At 40.8% G+C, this 18,345-nt stretch overlaps 1 protein-coding gene across 5 annotated transcripts in view; it reads left to right on the top strand.

The window, feature by feature from the left end:
* The window catches only part of CDC14B (cell division cycle 14B), a 105,683-nt gene extending 87,338 nt beyond the window's left edge, over nt 1–18,345 (top strand). For 2 of the 5 annotated variants that reach the window (XM_065878717.1, XM_065878721.1), the window contains exon 13: nt 754–868. In XM_065878717.1, the coding sequence (XP_065734789.1) occupies nt 754–868 (115 nt within the window). Of the gene's footprint in view, nt 1–753; nt 869–5,459; nt 5,577–10,513; nt 10,630–18,272 lie in introns of those variants that run through there. The other 3 variants (XM_065878716.1, XM_065878720.1, XM_065878718.1) reach the window with 3 other exon arrangements.

The following is an 18,345-nucleotide window of genomic DNA, read 5'->3' on the forward strand; positions in this document are numbered from 1 at the left end:
GGACAGGAAATTATGTAGCACCATGATCTTGAAGTGATCTTCAGGACATGATGGCAAGTATATTATTGTCTGTGCCAAAACAGGTTGGGTAGATTTTGTAACTTCATCCATGCTGCCTATTTTTCTGCATTGTGCTGATGATTTCTGCTAGGTTTATTAGGGACAAAGGAAATGATGCATGAAGAGTGGAAGCACATCCTATGGGAACAGGTAAAAATACAGATATAGTTAGCCTTGAAAATCCCTTAAAACCACCTTTAACAGTACAGTGTAGGTGGGTGTGTTTCATCGTTGAAAAATAATTCTCATGCCAGGAGCTTTACTAGAGGAACAAATGAAAATCTATAAAGCAGACACATGCCTGTGTCAGTTCAGGGCTTTTTTTGTTTGTTTGTCTGGTTGGTTTTGCCTCCTTTTTCTCTGTGATTTGGTTTTCTGTGTGCATATTATGCTTTTTGAAGGATTTCAACCGCATAGCTACGACTCTAATCTCAGTATCATACAATTAAGTTGACATGGGGTAGTTACCCAACTAGAGATTGGGTCTAACCTTTCTTTACCAAATATCAAATCCGTTTAAAACTGAAGACAGCATTTTTTTTCCAACGTAAAATGGCAAAATTTGATCCCTGTTTCCTGCTCCTTTGCATCGCAGGGTATCTAAAATTCACACGTGGCTTTATTTATTTATTATTTTATTTATTTTGGCTTCCCAATTTGAACATCTGTTCTTTCCCCTTCGCCCCTTTCCAGATGTTCCCTAGCTGTGCTGACCTCTGCACTGTGTAGTGTTGTCATCTGGTGGATTGTTTGTGACTACATTCTCCCCATCCTGCTATTCTGTCTCGATGGTTTAAGAACACAGTAGCCATCAGGACCCTTGACAGATAGCTGCTGTGTAAGTGTCCCATTCCACTTCTCTACTAGCGCTCACCTCTGGTGTCCAGTGTGTTTCCCATGATGCATGTTTTTCTCACTATCAGCTCTTCTAGCTTTGTTGATTTGCCTTTTTTCAAAGGTTCTTATTCTGAATCTTTGCACTTCATGGGTTGCTGGCAGGGAAGGAAGTCTTCTCTGTTACTTTCATACCAGGGATATTAAAAGTAACACGCTTCATTTAAGATGTGCTTACTCTTAACAGATTTTTTGAAATAGCGATTTATGATGACAATGACGTAGTTTCTTTTTCTTATCAAAAATGTATAGTTAGTTTGGGGTAATTGGGGTGGTTTTCTTTCAATCAGTTGTCTGTACAACTTTCCTCTGGTTTTCTAGAGTAAATATTTTTAATATATCCTTTCCAATCTAGCAAAAAGAATTTTCCCGCTGGTTTTCTGCTGTTAGTAAAGACTTTATTTTGTAGCCATGAGGTCTAGTGAGCATTGCATCCTTTTTCACCTCTGATTCTGCCATTGTACACGGTGCTCTCTCAGCAGACACCTGCTTCCCTAATAAATATTCTGTCTTGAGTATGCAGAATTTTCTCCTCTACCTCGTTTCACTTCCTCCCCTTTAGGGAATACAGTTAAGTATAGTTTTCAACACTTGGTGTTGAATGAAAATAGGAAAGCAGAGAAAACTGGAGTCCTTTGTTTATGTTTGTGTTTCCACATGACAGTCACTGTGCTCCTTTTTCCTTCCCACTTTCCTTCTTTCCCAAAAGTAACCAGAATGCTTTTATTAGGTTAAGAGAGGCAGAATTTGTATTCTCTTGATATCTTTCATCATTAAATGAATACCTTCACAGTGAAGAGACTCCTTTTCTGCAGAAGAATGTGACAAGAAGCTTTCCCGGGAACATGTAAGACCAAGAGCACAGAAAGGAGGGTGTATCCTGTGAGACTGTGGTTCACCATTACCCTCTTATGTCTAGGCTGCATCCTTTTTTTCTCTGAAACATTTTCTTTAGCTCAAATTTTAAGAATTTCTTGTCTTGTTCCAACTTGGACTTGGGGGTTATAAAGGAATACAAAAGTGCCTTCTAGGATCTCCTCCAAAGTAAAATTCCATTGCAACCAACTCTAGTACTTTGTGGTTCATTGAATGTTTTCAAATGGCTAGAAAAGATTTTAAAAAACTAGCAGATGCCGTTCTTTTCGAAATTAAGGAAAAGCTACTTAACATGAACCTATATATGACATGTAAAAAAATCTTATTAATAACAAGCTTATTACATAGGCACATATACTATGTCTCTGATACGGATTATCCCTTTAGGTGTTTTGTTCCTTTACTTCTCTTACGGAGCCTAGATTTCACACATTTGGACTCAGGGCCATCACACACTGCATAGATTTATCCTTCTCAAACTATTCCGAGTGGCAATTTCAAACAGGTGGAGTCATTGCTAATGATGTTTAGGCGCTTCATGATTGTATTATTTTTTGCAGGGTAAGTTTAAAAAATGGTCTCTATCAGGCTCTTTTCTTTTTAATATTCTATGTAAGACATAACGTTTTTTGTTATTACTAACATTTGCCATTGTATTTCTAGCCCAAAGCAGAGTATTCACTTTAGCCTGCCCTGATTAATTTGGAATTTACAGAAACAAAAGCCTTCAACAATAACAATAATTTGAACAGATATAATCCTTATAATTATCCTTTGAGGTGACTACTCATGGGCACTGTTGCTGACATTCACCTCTATTGGCTGATGATGTAGCATCACCAGATAGGTTGTTTCCTGGCATGCCTGGAGAGCTTCCCTATAACAGCACTTCACACGCTGCTTCAGACCTTTTAGACAGTGGGAAAAGCATCTCTGCAGGTTGCAGGGCCTCAGGCCCATCATTTTGCAGGCTCTTTTTGTATCCGTGGTGGACAGCCAGTGTAAATAGTGCATGGCTGCGCTGATGGATTCTCATCTTGGAATGAACATTTATTTTCAAAGTACTTTGTGACTTGATAGGTGAGAGACCTGGCTTTTCAATTTTTTGCTGTGCCTCAAGTTGCAGATATCTTTGTATCCAAAATCGGAAAATATTGGGCCTCAAAAGATACTGCAGAGAAGAAAACGAACTCTAGTATGGGCAAGAGATAGAAGGTAGGACTGAGGGTTCTATCAGGAAAAGATGGAAAGGAGAAACGACATTTGCTAAATGTCCTGCAGAGCCGTGTGATTGGCCTAGTGTGCAAGGTGGGGGGTAGTGAGTTCCCACATCCCTGTGGCAGAGTGAATACTTCACACGTTTACTAGCTTCACCCACCTTAGGGTGTTAACTTGTAGGATATCTCAGGTAATAACTAAGTGTAGTTGCTGTGTTTCCTTCCCACTTTATTGACGCATAACCTACAGATGTAATAACTGCTCTGTTTTTAATGTAAATAACTGGTGACCTGAATCAGTCACCAGTTTGCATTCCAAATCTCTAGCATGCTCTCATTTTCAAAATTGCACATAAATTATTAGCTATTAATAGTATATTACTTCCCATGAATTGTTTACACTAATTTTATAGAGAAATAAGTACTTTTAAAAAGATGTTTCCTATCAGCCTAAAATATGATTTAGCAGTAATTTCTTGTTTTGAATAGTATTTAAACATACTAGCTAACTTAAGAAATCAGGAGGTAAATTTCCTAAGCAGGCAATGTATATTGGCTCTTGTTTTTTCCCTCATATTAATGATTTTACAGTGTGATGGTTGATACTTTTGACCATAAGTGGCCTCAAATTATTTGAAAAGTAGTTGTTGTATTTCAGAAAAAAGCCAACAGGAGTCTCATCTTCTCCATTTGTAAAAAATGGAGATAAAACTCATGAACCTCACTGAGTGGGTGAGAGGCCTCGGGACAGTAGTGGCAACACCAAGCCCTGGGCCTGGGCCTTAGAAATAGCAATGGAAGCATTGCAGTTTGTTTCCGTTTTGTTTTGTTTTTTTTAATGAAAAATTCTAGATTCACATTCTTAACAAGGACAACTAAATATTTCCTCTTCACTTTATACAATCAGAAAGAATTTAAAAATAAATCCTTGTTTTCAAGGAGAGAATTTATATGCTAGGGCAGTTGGTACCCTCTTCGATAATATAATTATGTCTGCATATACATTTTCTATTTTGTTAAAACAGTCAGCATTTAGGGGTGATAAAACTTTATCAGAAATCCTGAATCAAGCATTGGCTCATTTACCCAGGATCAGTTTCCCTCAGTGAGATTGAAGGCCTGATTCATAAGGCTTTCAGAAATGTTTCTTGGATAAAGAGAAACAGCTAGGCTAGGAGTTCCCCTCCCTCAGCCTTCTACTCCTCTCCCCCAAATGGCTCGAAAACTACTGACCTCCAGACTTCTGCTCTGGTGCAGTACAACCCATTGTTTTTTTAATGATGAGAAGTTAGTATTTTACTAAATGTTGAATATCCTATGGTTTGAGTAATATTAAGATTATAAGAATTTACTACATTTTAAGGACCTGGCTTTGGTTATTAACTAAAGTGGTGTTAACACAGGCATAGGAGGTAGGACTGGCTGCTAGTTCGTTGTAATGCTTTCTTTTTACGCACGAGCTGGGTTCTCATAAGTTGTTGTTGGCTATCTCACCTTTATGTTTGGATATGAGAGGAGAAAGCTTTTTAAAGTATTTTCTCTCACAGATAAATAAAAGTTGAGTATATGTAGATGTGTATGTATACAGTTCAGTGTTTTAGTCATTATCTCTTGAAGAAAAGAATTGCTTGTAAAATTTTTTGGTGTTTTCTGCTGTTGTCCCTCTGACAATTCAGTGAGGAATTTTAAAACACCCTCTACTTATGAACAGGTATTCTGTGTGGGCTTTATCTGAGGGTGTTCTTTCTGATTCATGAATTTGCCTCCTGGGCAGTCTACTCCCATAGGTCTCAGTTCTTGGAGACGTAGAGAGTTTAATTAAATCAAGTTTCACAAAATTTAAACAGCTTCACTTTACTCGTACTGGGTGACTTTGTAAGTGGTTGTAAGCCAGCCCCCAAAATTCTGTTTGAACATACTTTTAAAATTTGAAATGTTATAAAAAATTACTGTTGATTTGATGTCAATTGCTTGTACTTCCAGCTCTGAAGAGTGAATACTGTATATATATTTATATTCGTATTCTTTAGAATTTGGGGTTTTTAAATGATTTCTTGTTTTCATGACTAGAATTCTGAGAATTTATTCTTACTTTGGGGCACAAAAATTTGTCTTACTGATTGATTTCTTTGGTGTGGGAATCGCTTGACATGCCAGGTCATTTCATTTTCCAAAAGCAAAGTTCTTTGGTTATCTTTGTGTAAACCTTCATAGGGAAATGAGATGCTTTATTTCAAAAGACCTTGATGTAAAAGTGTGTTTCAGATTCTTTTTTTGGCAAATGTGCTTATGGAAAACCCTGTCCGTTCTCAAGAAAATAATTTGCACTAAAGTGCAAAAATGCCTTCCTCTGTCAAGTATTTGCAAATCGCTTCAGTGAATATAATGTTATCTTTTTCCAACTGTTTTCAGAGTAATTCTTCAGTCCAGTGTTCAGAGCTGTAAAACATCTGAACCTAACATTTCTGGCAGTGCAGGCATTACTAAAAGAACCACCAGATCTGCTTCAAGAAAAAGCAGTTTTAAAAGGTGAGAAAAGAATCCGACTCTTCTGAAATGTTCTAAGCATTGGTTTTCCAGTTTAATCTTCTGGAGATAGAAATGAAGACAGGAGAAAGCAGAGTCCCTGTGGTAGGAAATTAATCAAAAATGTTTCACTTGTTCATCATCTAAGAAAATCTGGACCATTTTAATTTGGGGTTTTGTTTTGTTTACAGAGGTGATTCTCAACCCTGGAAATGTGGTCTCTGGGTCATGATATGGGAAAGTTGAGAATGCTGTACTTCTAAGTTCTTAAATTAAGAATTTCCAAAGCTCTCTGTCAGGACTTGGAGGAAATCTTTCTGTCTGTATATCAGATCCATCATAATTGGTGGAGAATTAGTTGTAAATAAGTGTGATGGTGGAAAAATGAGAACTCCCGTGAGTTTGGGATCCTTCTTTACCTAGCGACTATCCTCTTGGCCACAGTCTCTATATACCCAAGGGCGCTAGCCTTTTCACTTTCTGGCCCAGCATCTTTCACTTCCTTCATTAATAGAAGCTTTCACAAAAAATTGGACATGTTCTGTGACCAAATCCATTACTCACCATTGTTTTTGGATGTTTATCATGAACTGAGACATTTCATTTTTAACATATTCCAAAAACAGATCCCCTTTTAGGGGAGAGCAGATTGCCCACTTCCTATCATCTCAGGAGGCATAGGCAGGCAGGCACCTTTTTTGTGTTTTGTGTTTGTGTATCTTTGCCTTGAGCTGGCAACCCGTGCGGTCCTGGACAGTACCGTGCTCAGGACACAGTGTTGTCTTATAGAGACCACGAGCAAGCTGAAGATAACCTGAACCAGACTTTAAAACGTCCTTCACAGTTTTCCTTGCTTCTTTTTGGCTTCCCTGCCCTCAGATCTTTGAGGCTTTGGGCCTGCGTTGACCTTCAGTGCTAAGGTAGTCTCCGGTGCAGTCCCACGGCAGCCTGTGTCCTGAGGGACTCACTGACAATCTAGAGAGCTCTGTGTGTTTTGCTTTTGTAAGGAACTGTTCCATTCTGCCACTCTCCTCCTTTGCTGATTCTTTTGTACAGTTTTACTACAATCTTTTACTTGCCAGAGAACGTGATAGTGCCTCAATACAAGTATTTGAGAATTGGGCACTGACTCCTGATTTTAGGGTTCAAAACTTTTCATTAGAAAGGTATCAAATATTCATACTCTTTGTACTCTAATTCACTGAGAAGAATATTAGAGAAATACTGACAGAAAGTCAGATTTAGGTACATTATAACATAATATCAGAAATGTTATTTATAATAGTAAGAAATAGGAAATGATTGATGAATTCCGCCAAATGAATCGAGAGTCATGTTTTCAAAGGAAAGTTAATGACCTGGGTTAATTGCTCATGGAGCAATAAGTGAAAAGGGCTACACATAAAAATTATGAAGTATTGCTCTAATTTTGTAAATGTAAAATATACTTTATATATATATGTGTGTGTGTGTGTAAAAGTGTATAGATGTGTAAATATTTATAAGCTTAAATATTTATAGATGTGGACATTTCTGTTGGATTGGCCAAAAAGTTCGTTCGGGTTTTTCCGTAACATCTTACCAAAACACCCAAAGGAACTTTGTGGCCAACCCAATATATATGTAGAGAAGTAAGATAAAGGAAAAATATGCCGTAACGCTAACAGTTCTTCCAGTTGGTAGGGCATTTGGGGATTTTTTTTCTTTCTTTCTATCATTTTCTTTTTTTCTAACTTTTCTATAATAAATGAGGGGAAATGTGAGTTTTTTAAACTTTGACACTTTTATGGAAATTAAATTATTAAAAATTCAAATAAAGGGCCTGCTGTTGATGATAGTTAGACATGTTTTGAATGGACATATTCTTTTCAGACTTTTATCACAGCCGGGTGTGTTTTGCACATTTAATTCTGCTTTCTGCTTTTCTGGATGGCGCTCTGCAGGTTTCAGAGGAGTTGGCTAGAGTCCTGGAGCCGGGACTGCACTTGCCCGGTCATACCACGTTCCTCTTAGGGTGTGGCCGTATGGTAGTTTTTCCATCTAGGTCTTGTCTAGTGATCTAAACTTGTGCTTCTCAGCAGAGGTGGTTCCTGGTTGCGGTGAGCATCTGCCTGAGGTCCCTGGACTTGTTGCTTTGAGGGCTGTAAAGTAGAGTTCAGACTGAATAACTTGACCAAATATTGAAATGGCCCAAAGAAAGCAGTTTTCAGGCATTCGGGATAGTGCTGAAAACCAAAAAAAACTTCTTTTAAATTCTGAAATGGACTTTCAGAGATTTGGAGGGGCAAAGAAGTAAAACAGCGAGAGTTAATTGGGCTTCACAGTGCTTCTAACCGTGCCCTCCATGCCGGGTCTCCTTTACCTCTTTCTGGGCTTTGACCTGTGTTGGCATCACCTTAACTGTGACCACATACAGCTCACCAGAGAAAGGCAAATACGTTATGCACAGGTCCCGTTCCCTGCTTCTAGGAAATAACGGGAGTCAGCACCCAAGCTGTAGCCTGAAGTTTTTGTCCTATGGGATAGTATTCGTTTGTGGTTGGAGGGTAGTGAGAGAATTAACACAATTGTACATAATCTGATTCAGGACAAAATAATATGAGCTAAGATTATTGAGTAATTTTAAAGTATTGAATAGAAATCTTTTCTTTGAACAGCAGTACACCACACACACACACACACACACAAAATAGTACACCGTTTTTGCACCGTTTCCATGTACATTCATAAACACTTGCAAGGCGCCAGGGTTGCCAGTCTGCTGTTACTCCCATTTGTGAGGCCTTCTCTCTTGCAGGTTGATGTTGTGTGTACGTCATCATCATCATCTCTATTGAGCCATAGAGCTTGACCTTTCATTTCCATGTTCTATTCTACTCTTTGAGGCTTTCCAGGATGAAGACCTCACCAACATTCACTTTCCATTGATTTGGCTCTTTTGATTTTTGACAGTTTACTGAGAGGCTTTACATCTTGGAAGAACTTTTCCACAAACATGTTAAAAGAGCAATTATTTGGAGACTGAAAAAATATGAGTGTTGTCATAAGTATTTGTTGTTGGGAAGAATTGCCACCATGTTTCTCTCATGGCAGGTGACTGATTATTCTCCCATGTATCCATCGAATATTAGCCACATCTAAGCTTAAATCGTGGGTGACAAGCTCTGCTCTGGCACAGCTGTGGCAGTTCGGGCACGGAAACACTGGAGTGTCTGGTGGCGGATGGGGTGCTGAGAGGAGTCTGTGTAGCACCTTCCTCATCCCCTTTCTTAAGTCCAGAGAAGTAAATTAATGGGCTTCTACACCTCCCACTTCCTGTTAGAGCTAGAAACCCATTTTAATGTTTCTGTTTTAATAATTAATCCACTGAAGAACCAGCTAAATAGAACTGGCCCATTTTTCAGTGTTGTTGTATCAACTCTGAAGAGCTCCCTGAGAATGGGTCTCGAACATTTCATCATCGAGCCTCCGATTGAGAACGTGTAGCCACCTCATTTGATGTCATTCAGTTCGGTTCATGTCTCTACACTGCTCACCCATTGAGTGCATGTTTCTGTAAGCTTATACTGTTTCTTTGGGGCAGTCTTTTGTTTTTTTTTTTAAAAATTATAACTTCATTTGTTTTCTAAGAAAACTGTCATGTATAAGTGCCTTTTTTATTCCAAGTTGCCTCATTGGGAACCATCACTTTCTGCTCCACCTGCCAAACCAAACCAATGTTCATTGCTTTGGGGCATTTTGTACTGAATTATTCATAGTTTGGAGGAAGATAAATGCTCAGGCTCTTTCTTCAGCCTCTGAAACCATGAGTCTCTTCACAAGCCCTTCAGTTGGCGTAACTACATTTAGGACTTCGGCTTTTTAAGACTTCTCATTTGTGACGTTTGCCATCATCATACCTGTCACTGCTTCTTCTTCCTTAGAGTCTCAGATCTCAGTGTCTGTTCCATCACCTCTGGGCTTTAATTCTTTGTCATTGCCATTATGTTTAAAAACTATATCACTGTAGAAGCCCCAGAATGTTGTATCTAGATACTCTTTTATGCTGGTTACCTCTGTTCCTTTAAAATATTAATCTCCCTTTGAAATTTCAGATACTTTCCCTCTTGGCTCCACCAGCTAACCTGGACCTTCATACTCAGTTCTCTATTGGGGTCTCGGAAAACTAAATGTTTGATTCAGATGAGCTGCTCTGATAGAGCACCGTTATCATCATGCAAGTGAGGGTCACCTCCAGTTTGGAATTGGTTTCTCTCTTTTCTTTTGCTTTAGTTGTTCTCTGAAAGTTGCTATTTAGTTGAAAGTTAAAGTGATCAGTTGGGGAAGGAAAGAAAGGAGGTAGGGTGAAGATCAATGTAGGTCCATTATTCACGAACAGAAGAGGGTCGGCGGCTGTCCCCTTGCAGCTGTGCAGCAGTGCGGAGCAAGGTGGGAGCAGGTGCAGGGGTGCCTGCTGCGCTCTGCTAAACTGGAAACTGCGTGCTGTGCCCCAGCTTTTTCTGTGACCGACTTCTGGCTTTGGAAATAATCAAGTAACACTTCTTTATCTTTTCATTCTTTCCACTTTTCCCACAGCCTGATTCCTCAGAGGGAAAGAAGGAAAAGGAATGCTTTGCAACAAATGCCCTTAATGGCATTATGGTACTCTCATTGCTCGGCCGCTTTTGCACTCCCTTCTTTTTTTATTGTTTTTCTATTGTTTTTTAATTTTTTGCAGAACTGAACCTTTTTCTGCTCTGCCTCTTCTCTCCTGTTTGTCTTTACTTTATGGTTGATATTGTACTGTCTTTTCCAAAGTATCTGTCATTAAAGAATTATACAAAGTGTATACTTTTTAGCATGTCAATATTTTTATTATGTTGCCTTCCTTGTCTTTGATAACTACATATGGGACACTTAAAAGCCTTCATGGTAAAATCCTTTTTTTTTTCCCCCTGTAGTCCCTCCATTTCAAGGACTAAAACAGTCTTGCGTTAAGTAAAAACCTGTGACCAGAACTTGAAGGAAGACTCTAGGAACAGAAAACTACAACGGGACTTTAGCACAATTTATTTGGAAACAAAACAGAATTGCAAAAGCCTTAGCTGCTTTCCACCTAAGAAGTTTATTCAATGAAGAAAGTGTCCACTGGAATTTAAATAACTACATGAGTTTGGGTACAAGTGAATGACTTGAAGAGGGCCCAACTCTCCTTCTATAGAAATGTCTTTAACAAAAAAGCTGTTGTAAATTAGTCTCAGGTGTAAATATCAAAGCCCTCTGTTATCAGGAGAGCTGACTAGTCTGTGTGGTGCACGTGTGTCCCTGTGATGGCAATCATTTTAGCTGCTGGCCTTCAGAAGAATTGAGGGTCTGATGGAGGTTTTTTACTTATTTATTTGCTGTTCACCCGGTGTCAAAATTTATAAAGATAAAACAAGCATTACTGAAATGATACTTTCTGTAATTTGATACTATTTGGTTTAATCATCTTCACTTTAGTATTTGTAATACTGTTATAATGTTAACTCTGTTAAGTACCCAAGCTGCTTATCTTCCACCAAAGAGTGCTTTATTAACAAGAATCTGTGAAAACCACATTTTTGAAGGCTGTTGCATGTTGCGGTACTTTGGTAACCTAAAACTTTCCAGAGAATGTTAATAGTAGCTTTAGAAGACTCAGGAGGAGAAACTGGCTTCAGAGTTGGAAGACTGTTGTTAAGTCATTCGTTTGTCATTTCGAGACTGAAGAATGCCAAGGCTGCCCACTATTTGGTTGCCCAGTCAGACAAATTAAAATCATATTTCCTTCCATGCAGGAAAAAACCCCACACTGTTGGTGTTTCCCCTGGAAACAGTGATCCCAAATAATGGTGACTTTTTTAAAAAGTTACTTTGTTAGGGTCTTTCTCTGTAGCATTGTGGATTTTTTTTTTATTATGTGAACGACCTAAGGCCATTCACACACCCTTTGGTTTCAGTGACAGTTATTCCTATCTGGATTTCAGTTGTTTGTAAATAAGAAACTCACTGTTGCCTTTGGTTAGGGAATACAACTAATAACTCTTTGCAGAGTGCCTTCTCCCCTCAACCCCACAGAAACACAGCAGAGTCTGTAATGTAAAACAATCACAAAACAGAATTTCTTTGCTGCTAAAAAAAAAAAAAAAAAAGTGGGGCCCAAAAGAAAAAACTATTTGTAATCATCTTGGTTACCTCCATAAGAAGTGAATGGTTTAGTTATTGCTAACCAGTGTTTGCCTGTCCTAGTTTGGAGAATGGGGAGATGATACAATATTAAAAGGCAAAATGCCTTCACGTTATAAGATGAATGAATCAGGTCAGTAGGCAATTCCATTTTTAAAAAGCTGCCTTTTTAATACAAATATGAAGAACAAGGAATGGTTGGAATAAACAGATTAAAGTCTGCTAATGCAGAAAGTAATTAGAAGACGGTGGGTCTATTTTAGTATTTACTCTCTTGGAGTAAATTGTAAGGTTGCCTAGTTTTGAGGGGAGATGGAAGATGCCATTGTTTTTGGCCAAACAAGCATTTGTTTGAGGTGCTCCTCACGGCATCATGAGGGCCATGTCAGCTTTTTTCTGAGGACTAGACCTCAGAAAAACAGTGCTTTTCTATCCCTGGAAGTTCATAAATATAAAGACCTACTTACCTGAGGGAAGACAGCTCTTCATTAAGCTTTGAGTGGGAGGGGAAACCTTCTGTTTGCTGTGTTGGTCTGGGAGATGCTACTAAATATTCAAGCTGTGCCCAGGCATTAAACACTGAATTCTCAGGGCAACTCTTCTTCCCTTTATACTTTTAAAGGCCATCTCCTACATAAATAATCCCGGTAGTTGTGAAAATCAGACTTCCGTCTGAACCGTTCTTGCTGGTCAGAACAAGTAAATGTGCCGTCACCCTCACAGTGAATAAGCCATTTGGTGTCTCTTGGGCTTCAATGTACCTTTTGTTTTACAAATTGCCTTTTTGTGTGGCTGCTCAAGTTTCCAGCTAGAATTGCTGTCACTGTGGTTCTTTCTAAAAATCCTTGTATTTGACAGGCTCACTGAAATTAGTCATAGCAAACTAGTCATTTGTTAAAGAAGCCTTCCTTGGAACACACAATTTGGGATAGTGTTTCAGATGGATTGTATACAGCACAGTGTTAAATGTACTGGGGACATCTAGAATCTAGGAAGTCTCTGGATCTGATGGATGGAAAGTTCTTCCTGCTGTGAATAAAAGTAGACTCTTCCCCCGGCCCCCAACTGAAACTTTAACATACCCAAGAATCTTCTCAGATTCTCATTTTTAATTTGTTATAGAAGATCTTGTTGCTATGGAATATGAAACAGGGCATGTCAGATGGAGAGATTTCTTTAACTTCAGAGCCTTAAATAACTTTGAAAGTACACCAAGACAGTTTCCATTGGAATTAAAATTAGAAATGAATATTTTTAGGTGCCCCTGAAGCTTTCTGGGGACTAAAACCATCAAGAGTTAGGGACAGTCCAAAAGAAGGGTGGTCTGCCAAACTGGGTACCTTAGACATATAGACAGACTTCCATTATGTAATGCTACAGAAAAACTAGAAATCCCTCTAACCTGTCGGTGAAGAGGGACGGATCCTGAGCAGTGCCTCACTAAAACAAGCAGCCTTACTTGTCAAGATGTAGCTGCATCTAAGCGGCCCGCCACTCTTCTAGTCTCCAGAATTTTTCTGCTGTGAACTCGATCCTCTGAGCCTGTCCCCCACCCACTTCCTTCCCTGCCCTCCTCCGCCTCTCACAGGGGTGATTTCTACCTCTTGGGCCCCGACAAGATTGAAGGAGTCCCCAAGTGTTCTCATGAGTCCCCAAGTGTCTCCCCGTGGGTGAACCGTTTGGACCATCTGTTGTTCTGGGCCGCGTCATGCCAAGAGCTCCGGGAGCCCTTCCCTTGCTTGACCAGTGGGCCTTGCGTTCCTTTGATGTTTGTCAGAAAGTGGCTGAGCTGCTTCTCTTCATACAGCTTTTAAAGTGATTATTGCATTTTGGAAAGCAGTGCTCATCACAGACAACTTTAAAAACATGTTTTAATTCTTTCCTAGTTCTTTCCCACCGAAACTGTCCTTGTGGGGCTAGCTGCTGCTCTTCCTTTTCTCCTAAATCTGAGTATTCGCCATGTCACTAAGTGGAAATACTACAGATGTGTTTTAATTGACTGGACAGTTCACCTAATCTGTGTAGGAAATTACCTCCTTAATTGCCCAGTAGAATTAACTGTCAGCAGGTATATTCATCTGATTATATTACTGCAGTTTTGTATTAATGATTTGCAGACTTTTATCTAACCTGCACTCATGTATAGATTATTAAAACTTTTAAAATGTAACTGATGAATCAGTATTGGATCAATCGTCGTCTTGATTTTTTTAAATTAAAATGTATATTTCTAATCATATTTTATAAAGCTGAGAGAACTAGTTGAATGAATGTTTATTTTCCTGAAGGTATTTTTAAGATAAAGCTTCATAATGGCATGTAAACTTTGCATATCTATATAGTTTGATACATATTGTCACATTTGTGTATTGTAACTGGTTTTATACGAAATGTTGAATAGTGGAAATTGTATAATTATAATCATGTAATTAAAAGTATTAACCAAACAGCCTTTTGAGTTTTTAATTCACTTATCATTCTGAATCATGGTAGGCAGTATAAAGTGGATGTAACCCTCTGTAGTATTAGTTTGCTAGGACTGCTATATACCAAAATACTGTGATCTGGGAGGCTTCAACAACAGAAATTAATTTTCTTATAGTTCTGGAGGCTGGAAATCCAAGATCAGGGTGTCAGCAGGGTTGGTTTCTTCTGATGCCTCTCTCCTTGGCCTTTTCTCTCTGCCCTCCAGTCCCTGGTGTCCCTCTGTCTGTCCTCCGTTTCTTATAATACGAGTCAGGTTGGATTAGGATCTATCCTAATGACCTCATTTTAACTTAATTACCTCTTTAAAGCCAGTGTCCCCAGATACAGTTAGTTACATTCTGAGGTAGCGGTGGAAGGGCTCCAACTTAAGAATTTGGGGGTATACAGTTTAGTCCGTAACATCTTCCCCAGGATAAGACAGTAAGCAAGTGAGGGGGCTCCTGCTAAGAACGCATTCACACACACCCACTAACCAGCTCAGGCCTGCAAAGGTTTGACTTTTCTGGAAACCGCTAAGGATAAGACACAAGTAGGTCAGGCCCTTAGCGTCTTGTAGGTTATATGCACCGTAGCCCCTTCATTTTGCCTGCCAAGGTCAGGATTAAAGTGCTGAGTAAAGGGCAGGACCAGTGCTAGAGCGCTTCACATCCCAATGTATAACCCAGGATGGCATCCACAGTGTTAATCACCTGCCTTCCCTGTTGGTCTCTTGCAGGGCGGAATCCTAAAAGACCTAGCTGCCCACACCATCATGCAGAGGTTGTGTCTAGGTTGTAGGAGTCTGTCAAGGAGTGCTGTCCAGTTCCCCCAAGGAACTGAGGTTTGATTTGTGCTAGGATATGAGTTTTCAAAGTACAAAGCAAAGGGATCTGTCTTCTCACCCCTATCCAAACTCCTCCTGCACACCACTACTCGCAAAGAGCGATTTCCAGGCTCTGCAGCGTCTGCCTGCCCCTCTGTGGTTTACCCTGAGACCCGTGCTGAATCGTGTGCCCTCCTGCTGACCCACTGGAGCTCAGTTGGCATGGGCCAAGCAACTCAAGGTACATGAGAGTGTGAGAGGGGCAGGCTTGGCAGCAAGGCTCTGAGGCTTGCAAGGCTCTGGATGAAACCATAGGGCGTGTCTGTTTCTCGTGGGAGCAGCTGTGGCTTCCAGGACTGTGCAGTGTGGGCAACCAGCCTCTGAGACCCCGGCCCTGTAGATTCTTGGTCTCCTTCTCTGTTGTTGACCACTGTCCAGTTTTCATTTACCACGTGGACAATTTGCTAAATCCCTCTGCTTCTGTTTCTCAAGTAAAATGGGAATAAAGAGAATTCCCACCTTAACAGTTATAAGGAGAATTAAATGGGATAATACAGCATTTGGAAAGTGCTTAAAACGGCATTTGGCACACAGCTTTCAATAAATTAATTTTTTCATACATTTAAGGTAATTTTCTCTAGATAATTAGGTAAAGACCAATTTTTTGATAGCAGATTATGGTCCCTCAGTATCCACTATTTTTGGTACCTGTAGCATAATTCCATGTAAGTATAATGGTGTAAGTTTTTAAAGAGGTCAGACTATTTTGACTTCTGAGTCTCTTGAGAGTGGTTTGTTCAAGGCAGAGCAGGGGCATAGTTAAGGAGAAAAGGCCCCTTCCTGAGGCCCCATGAGTTTATTTAAATAGCAAGTTGATAATGGAAAGAGCAATTAGCAATGTGCGTTCTAAAATGAGCTCCGCCACTTCTTCTGTGACTTGGGGATCCTTTATCTGCCTCTTGGCCCTCCCTTTGTTCATCCGTAAAATTGGACCAATAAACGCGTAGTGTTTGGATTAAAAGAGACCAAAGTACGCGACTGTGGCATAGTATGGGGCCCGGTGCCGGCGTGGAGCATAACATCCACCACTGCTTTCTTTTCCTCTGCCCGTGGGTCTTAAGTGCAGCTGTGGGTGCGTTGGAAAGCCGTGTAGTGGGAGGAATTCTCCACAAATGTGATTTTTTACCTTCTCTGCAATATGCCATGACTTCAGTAACCATTCTCTCCCCATTGTTGCCCATGTAGGTAGTTTCCAACCTCTAACCTTTATACCACTGCTTGAATGTTCCCATATGTAAATTCTTCCTGGGTGGTGCTGCTTATTTTCTTGGGATAAATTCTTTGAAAAGGCATTTCTGGGTCAGGGATATGCAAAAGTTTATAGCTTTCGTTGTACAGGGCATCAAAAAGGAGCTTGGTGTAATTGTTTGGAACACGGATTCTGGACCCAGACTGGGTGTAAACCTTTGCTGCTTGTTAGCTGTGTGATTGTTAGCTGTGTGATTTGGGCTTGTTAGCTGTGTGATTTGGGCCAGAGGGACAATATCTAATCTGGTTGTATGAGGATTAAATGATTTGATATTTGCTAATTACTTAGAGCAAGCACCTGGTACATACTAAGAGCCATATATATTATGTTTAATTTAAAAATTAAAATATTACCTTAATGCTCTTCAAAGGGACTATGATACATTCTGTGCTCCCTCCGTCCCCCATCAGCAGCTGTTGTGACACTGCTGAGCTGGTTAATTAACAGGAGGACACTGGCCCTAGGGCCATGGGTCATGGTCACCATCACTCCCTGCTATATATGGTCCTATCTTTTAGCTGCCCCATTATTCAGATTCGGGGCATTTTGTCTTCTAAGTGGTTGGCATAATACGCCCCTATGTTATACATAGTCTCACCATTTTCTCAGCTTATTGGAGGAGCACGTGGACTCTGGGATCCCCTTTCAGGTTCCTCTCCAGATAACCCCAGCTCCCTCAATGGGGAAGCTGGCCCAGTCCATGTGGAGTGGAGATCCTTCTGCGCTGCCCCTGAAGCATGTCTGGTCTCCTTGCCTTGTCTCTAACTGTGTCTCATTTCTTTGCTAGAAAGTCTGCATGACTTTGACATGCTTCCGGATGACGGGTGCTCTATCCACACTGAGGTGCCCAGGTAAGGAGGCCTCCTGCAGGTCGGGAGCCTGGCCTTGGCCCCTCTGATTCTTATAATGGCCAAATATCATAGGTTAAATGAGGAGAGCCTTTGGGTGGGAATAGAAAGAGTGGGGGAGGTAGTGAGGTTTGTGCGTCGTTTTACTCGTAGAAAGACAATGGTTTCTCTTCATCGTGGGTTTGCTTCCCTATGTAAAGCAAGATGATTTTTCAGGCAGACAGTTCTTCCTTGTGTAGGACTCCAGAGAATGCAGCCAGTCTGGCATTCCTTGCAAACCTACCCCCCACCAACCTACTAAATGCCAGTCATGTCCCAGCTGTTGAGTAATCCAACCCCCCGCCCCCCGCCCCCCCCCCACCACCATAGTTTCAGCCACCCTCAGGAGGCAGTGCTGCCCCCAGTTGGGAACTGCTGATCAGGTTCACAGTTTTACTTGTGATGTCACAGAAGCAGCAGCAGATGCTCTTGGGACCCTGTAAAGTGAATATTGTTCTCCTGCCTCGTTCTGCTCTGGCCCACGCCCCAGCTGGCAGAGGAAGGGGTGGGAGAAAAGCTTTCATCTGTATAGGAGGCAGCAGAGGCTAACCCTGGGTATAGGGCTCATGAGTATTCACGAGACTGAGGGACCCTGAGACTTTAGGCGGGGCCTTCCTGCCTGGCCCTGGCTTATCAGTGTAGCTGCCATGGGGAGGTTGCCCATCCTGTTGTCTCCATCCCTGTGACGGGTCTGTTGTGACAGCTGGACAACACACGGAGTACCATAGGCAGACCAGTGATTGGCATGTCCTTAAGTGGCAGTTGAGCGTTCCCTCAACATTGGCAGGACAGGAGTGAGGGCAGGGAGCGTGATGGCTGGTGGCCACCCTAGCTCACTCCTGCTGTTGAGCCATTCTCTCTGGCCAGCCCCAGATTTGCCTTGCGGTTAACCAGGGAGTTTAGAGGATGAACCCTGGGGTCTTTTCTCCAGACAGCATAATAAACTAGTCCTTGCCATATCCAGTAACCCCCTAAGACAGGTTCTGGTGTTGTAAGTACAACTCTTGTCTGTCTCCCACCTTTTCCAGCGATGGTTGGATGTCCTGGGCTGTAACCTTTCTAGACCGACTTTTAATCTGGCTCGGGATCCGCAGGGACTAG

This window comes from Phocoena phocoena, chromosome 6 (assembly GCF_963924675.1).
Source record: "Phocoena phocoena chromosome 6, mPhoPho1.1, whole genome shotgun sequence".
NCBI classification, from domain to species: Eukaryota; Metazoa; Chordata; class Mammalia; order Artiodactyla; family Phocoenidae; genus Phocoena; species Phocoena phocoena.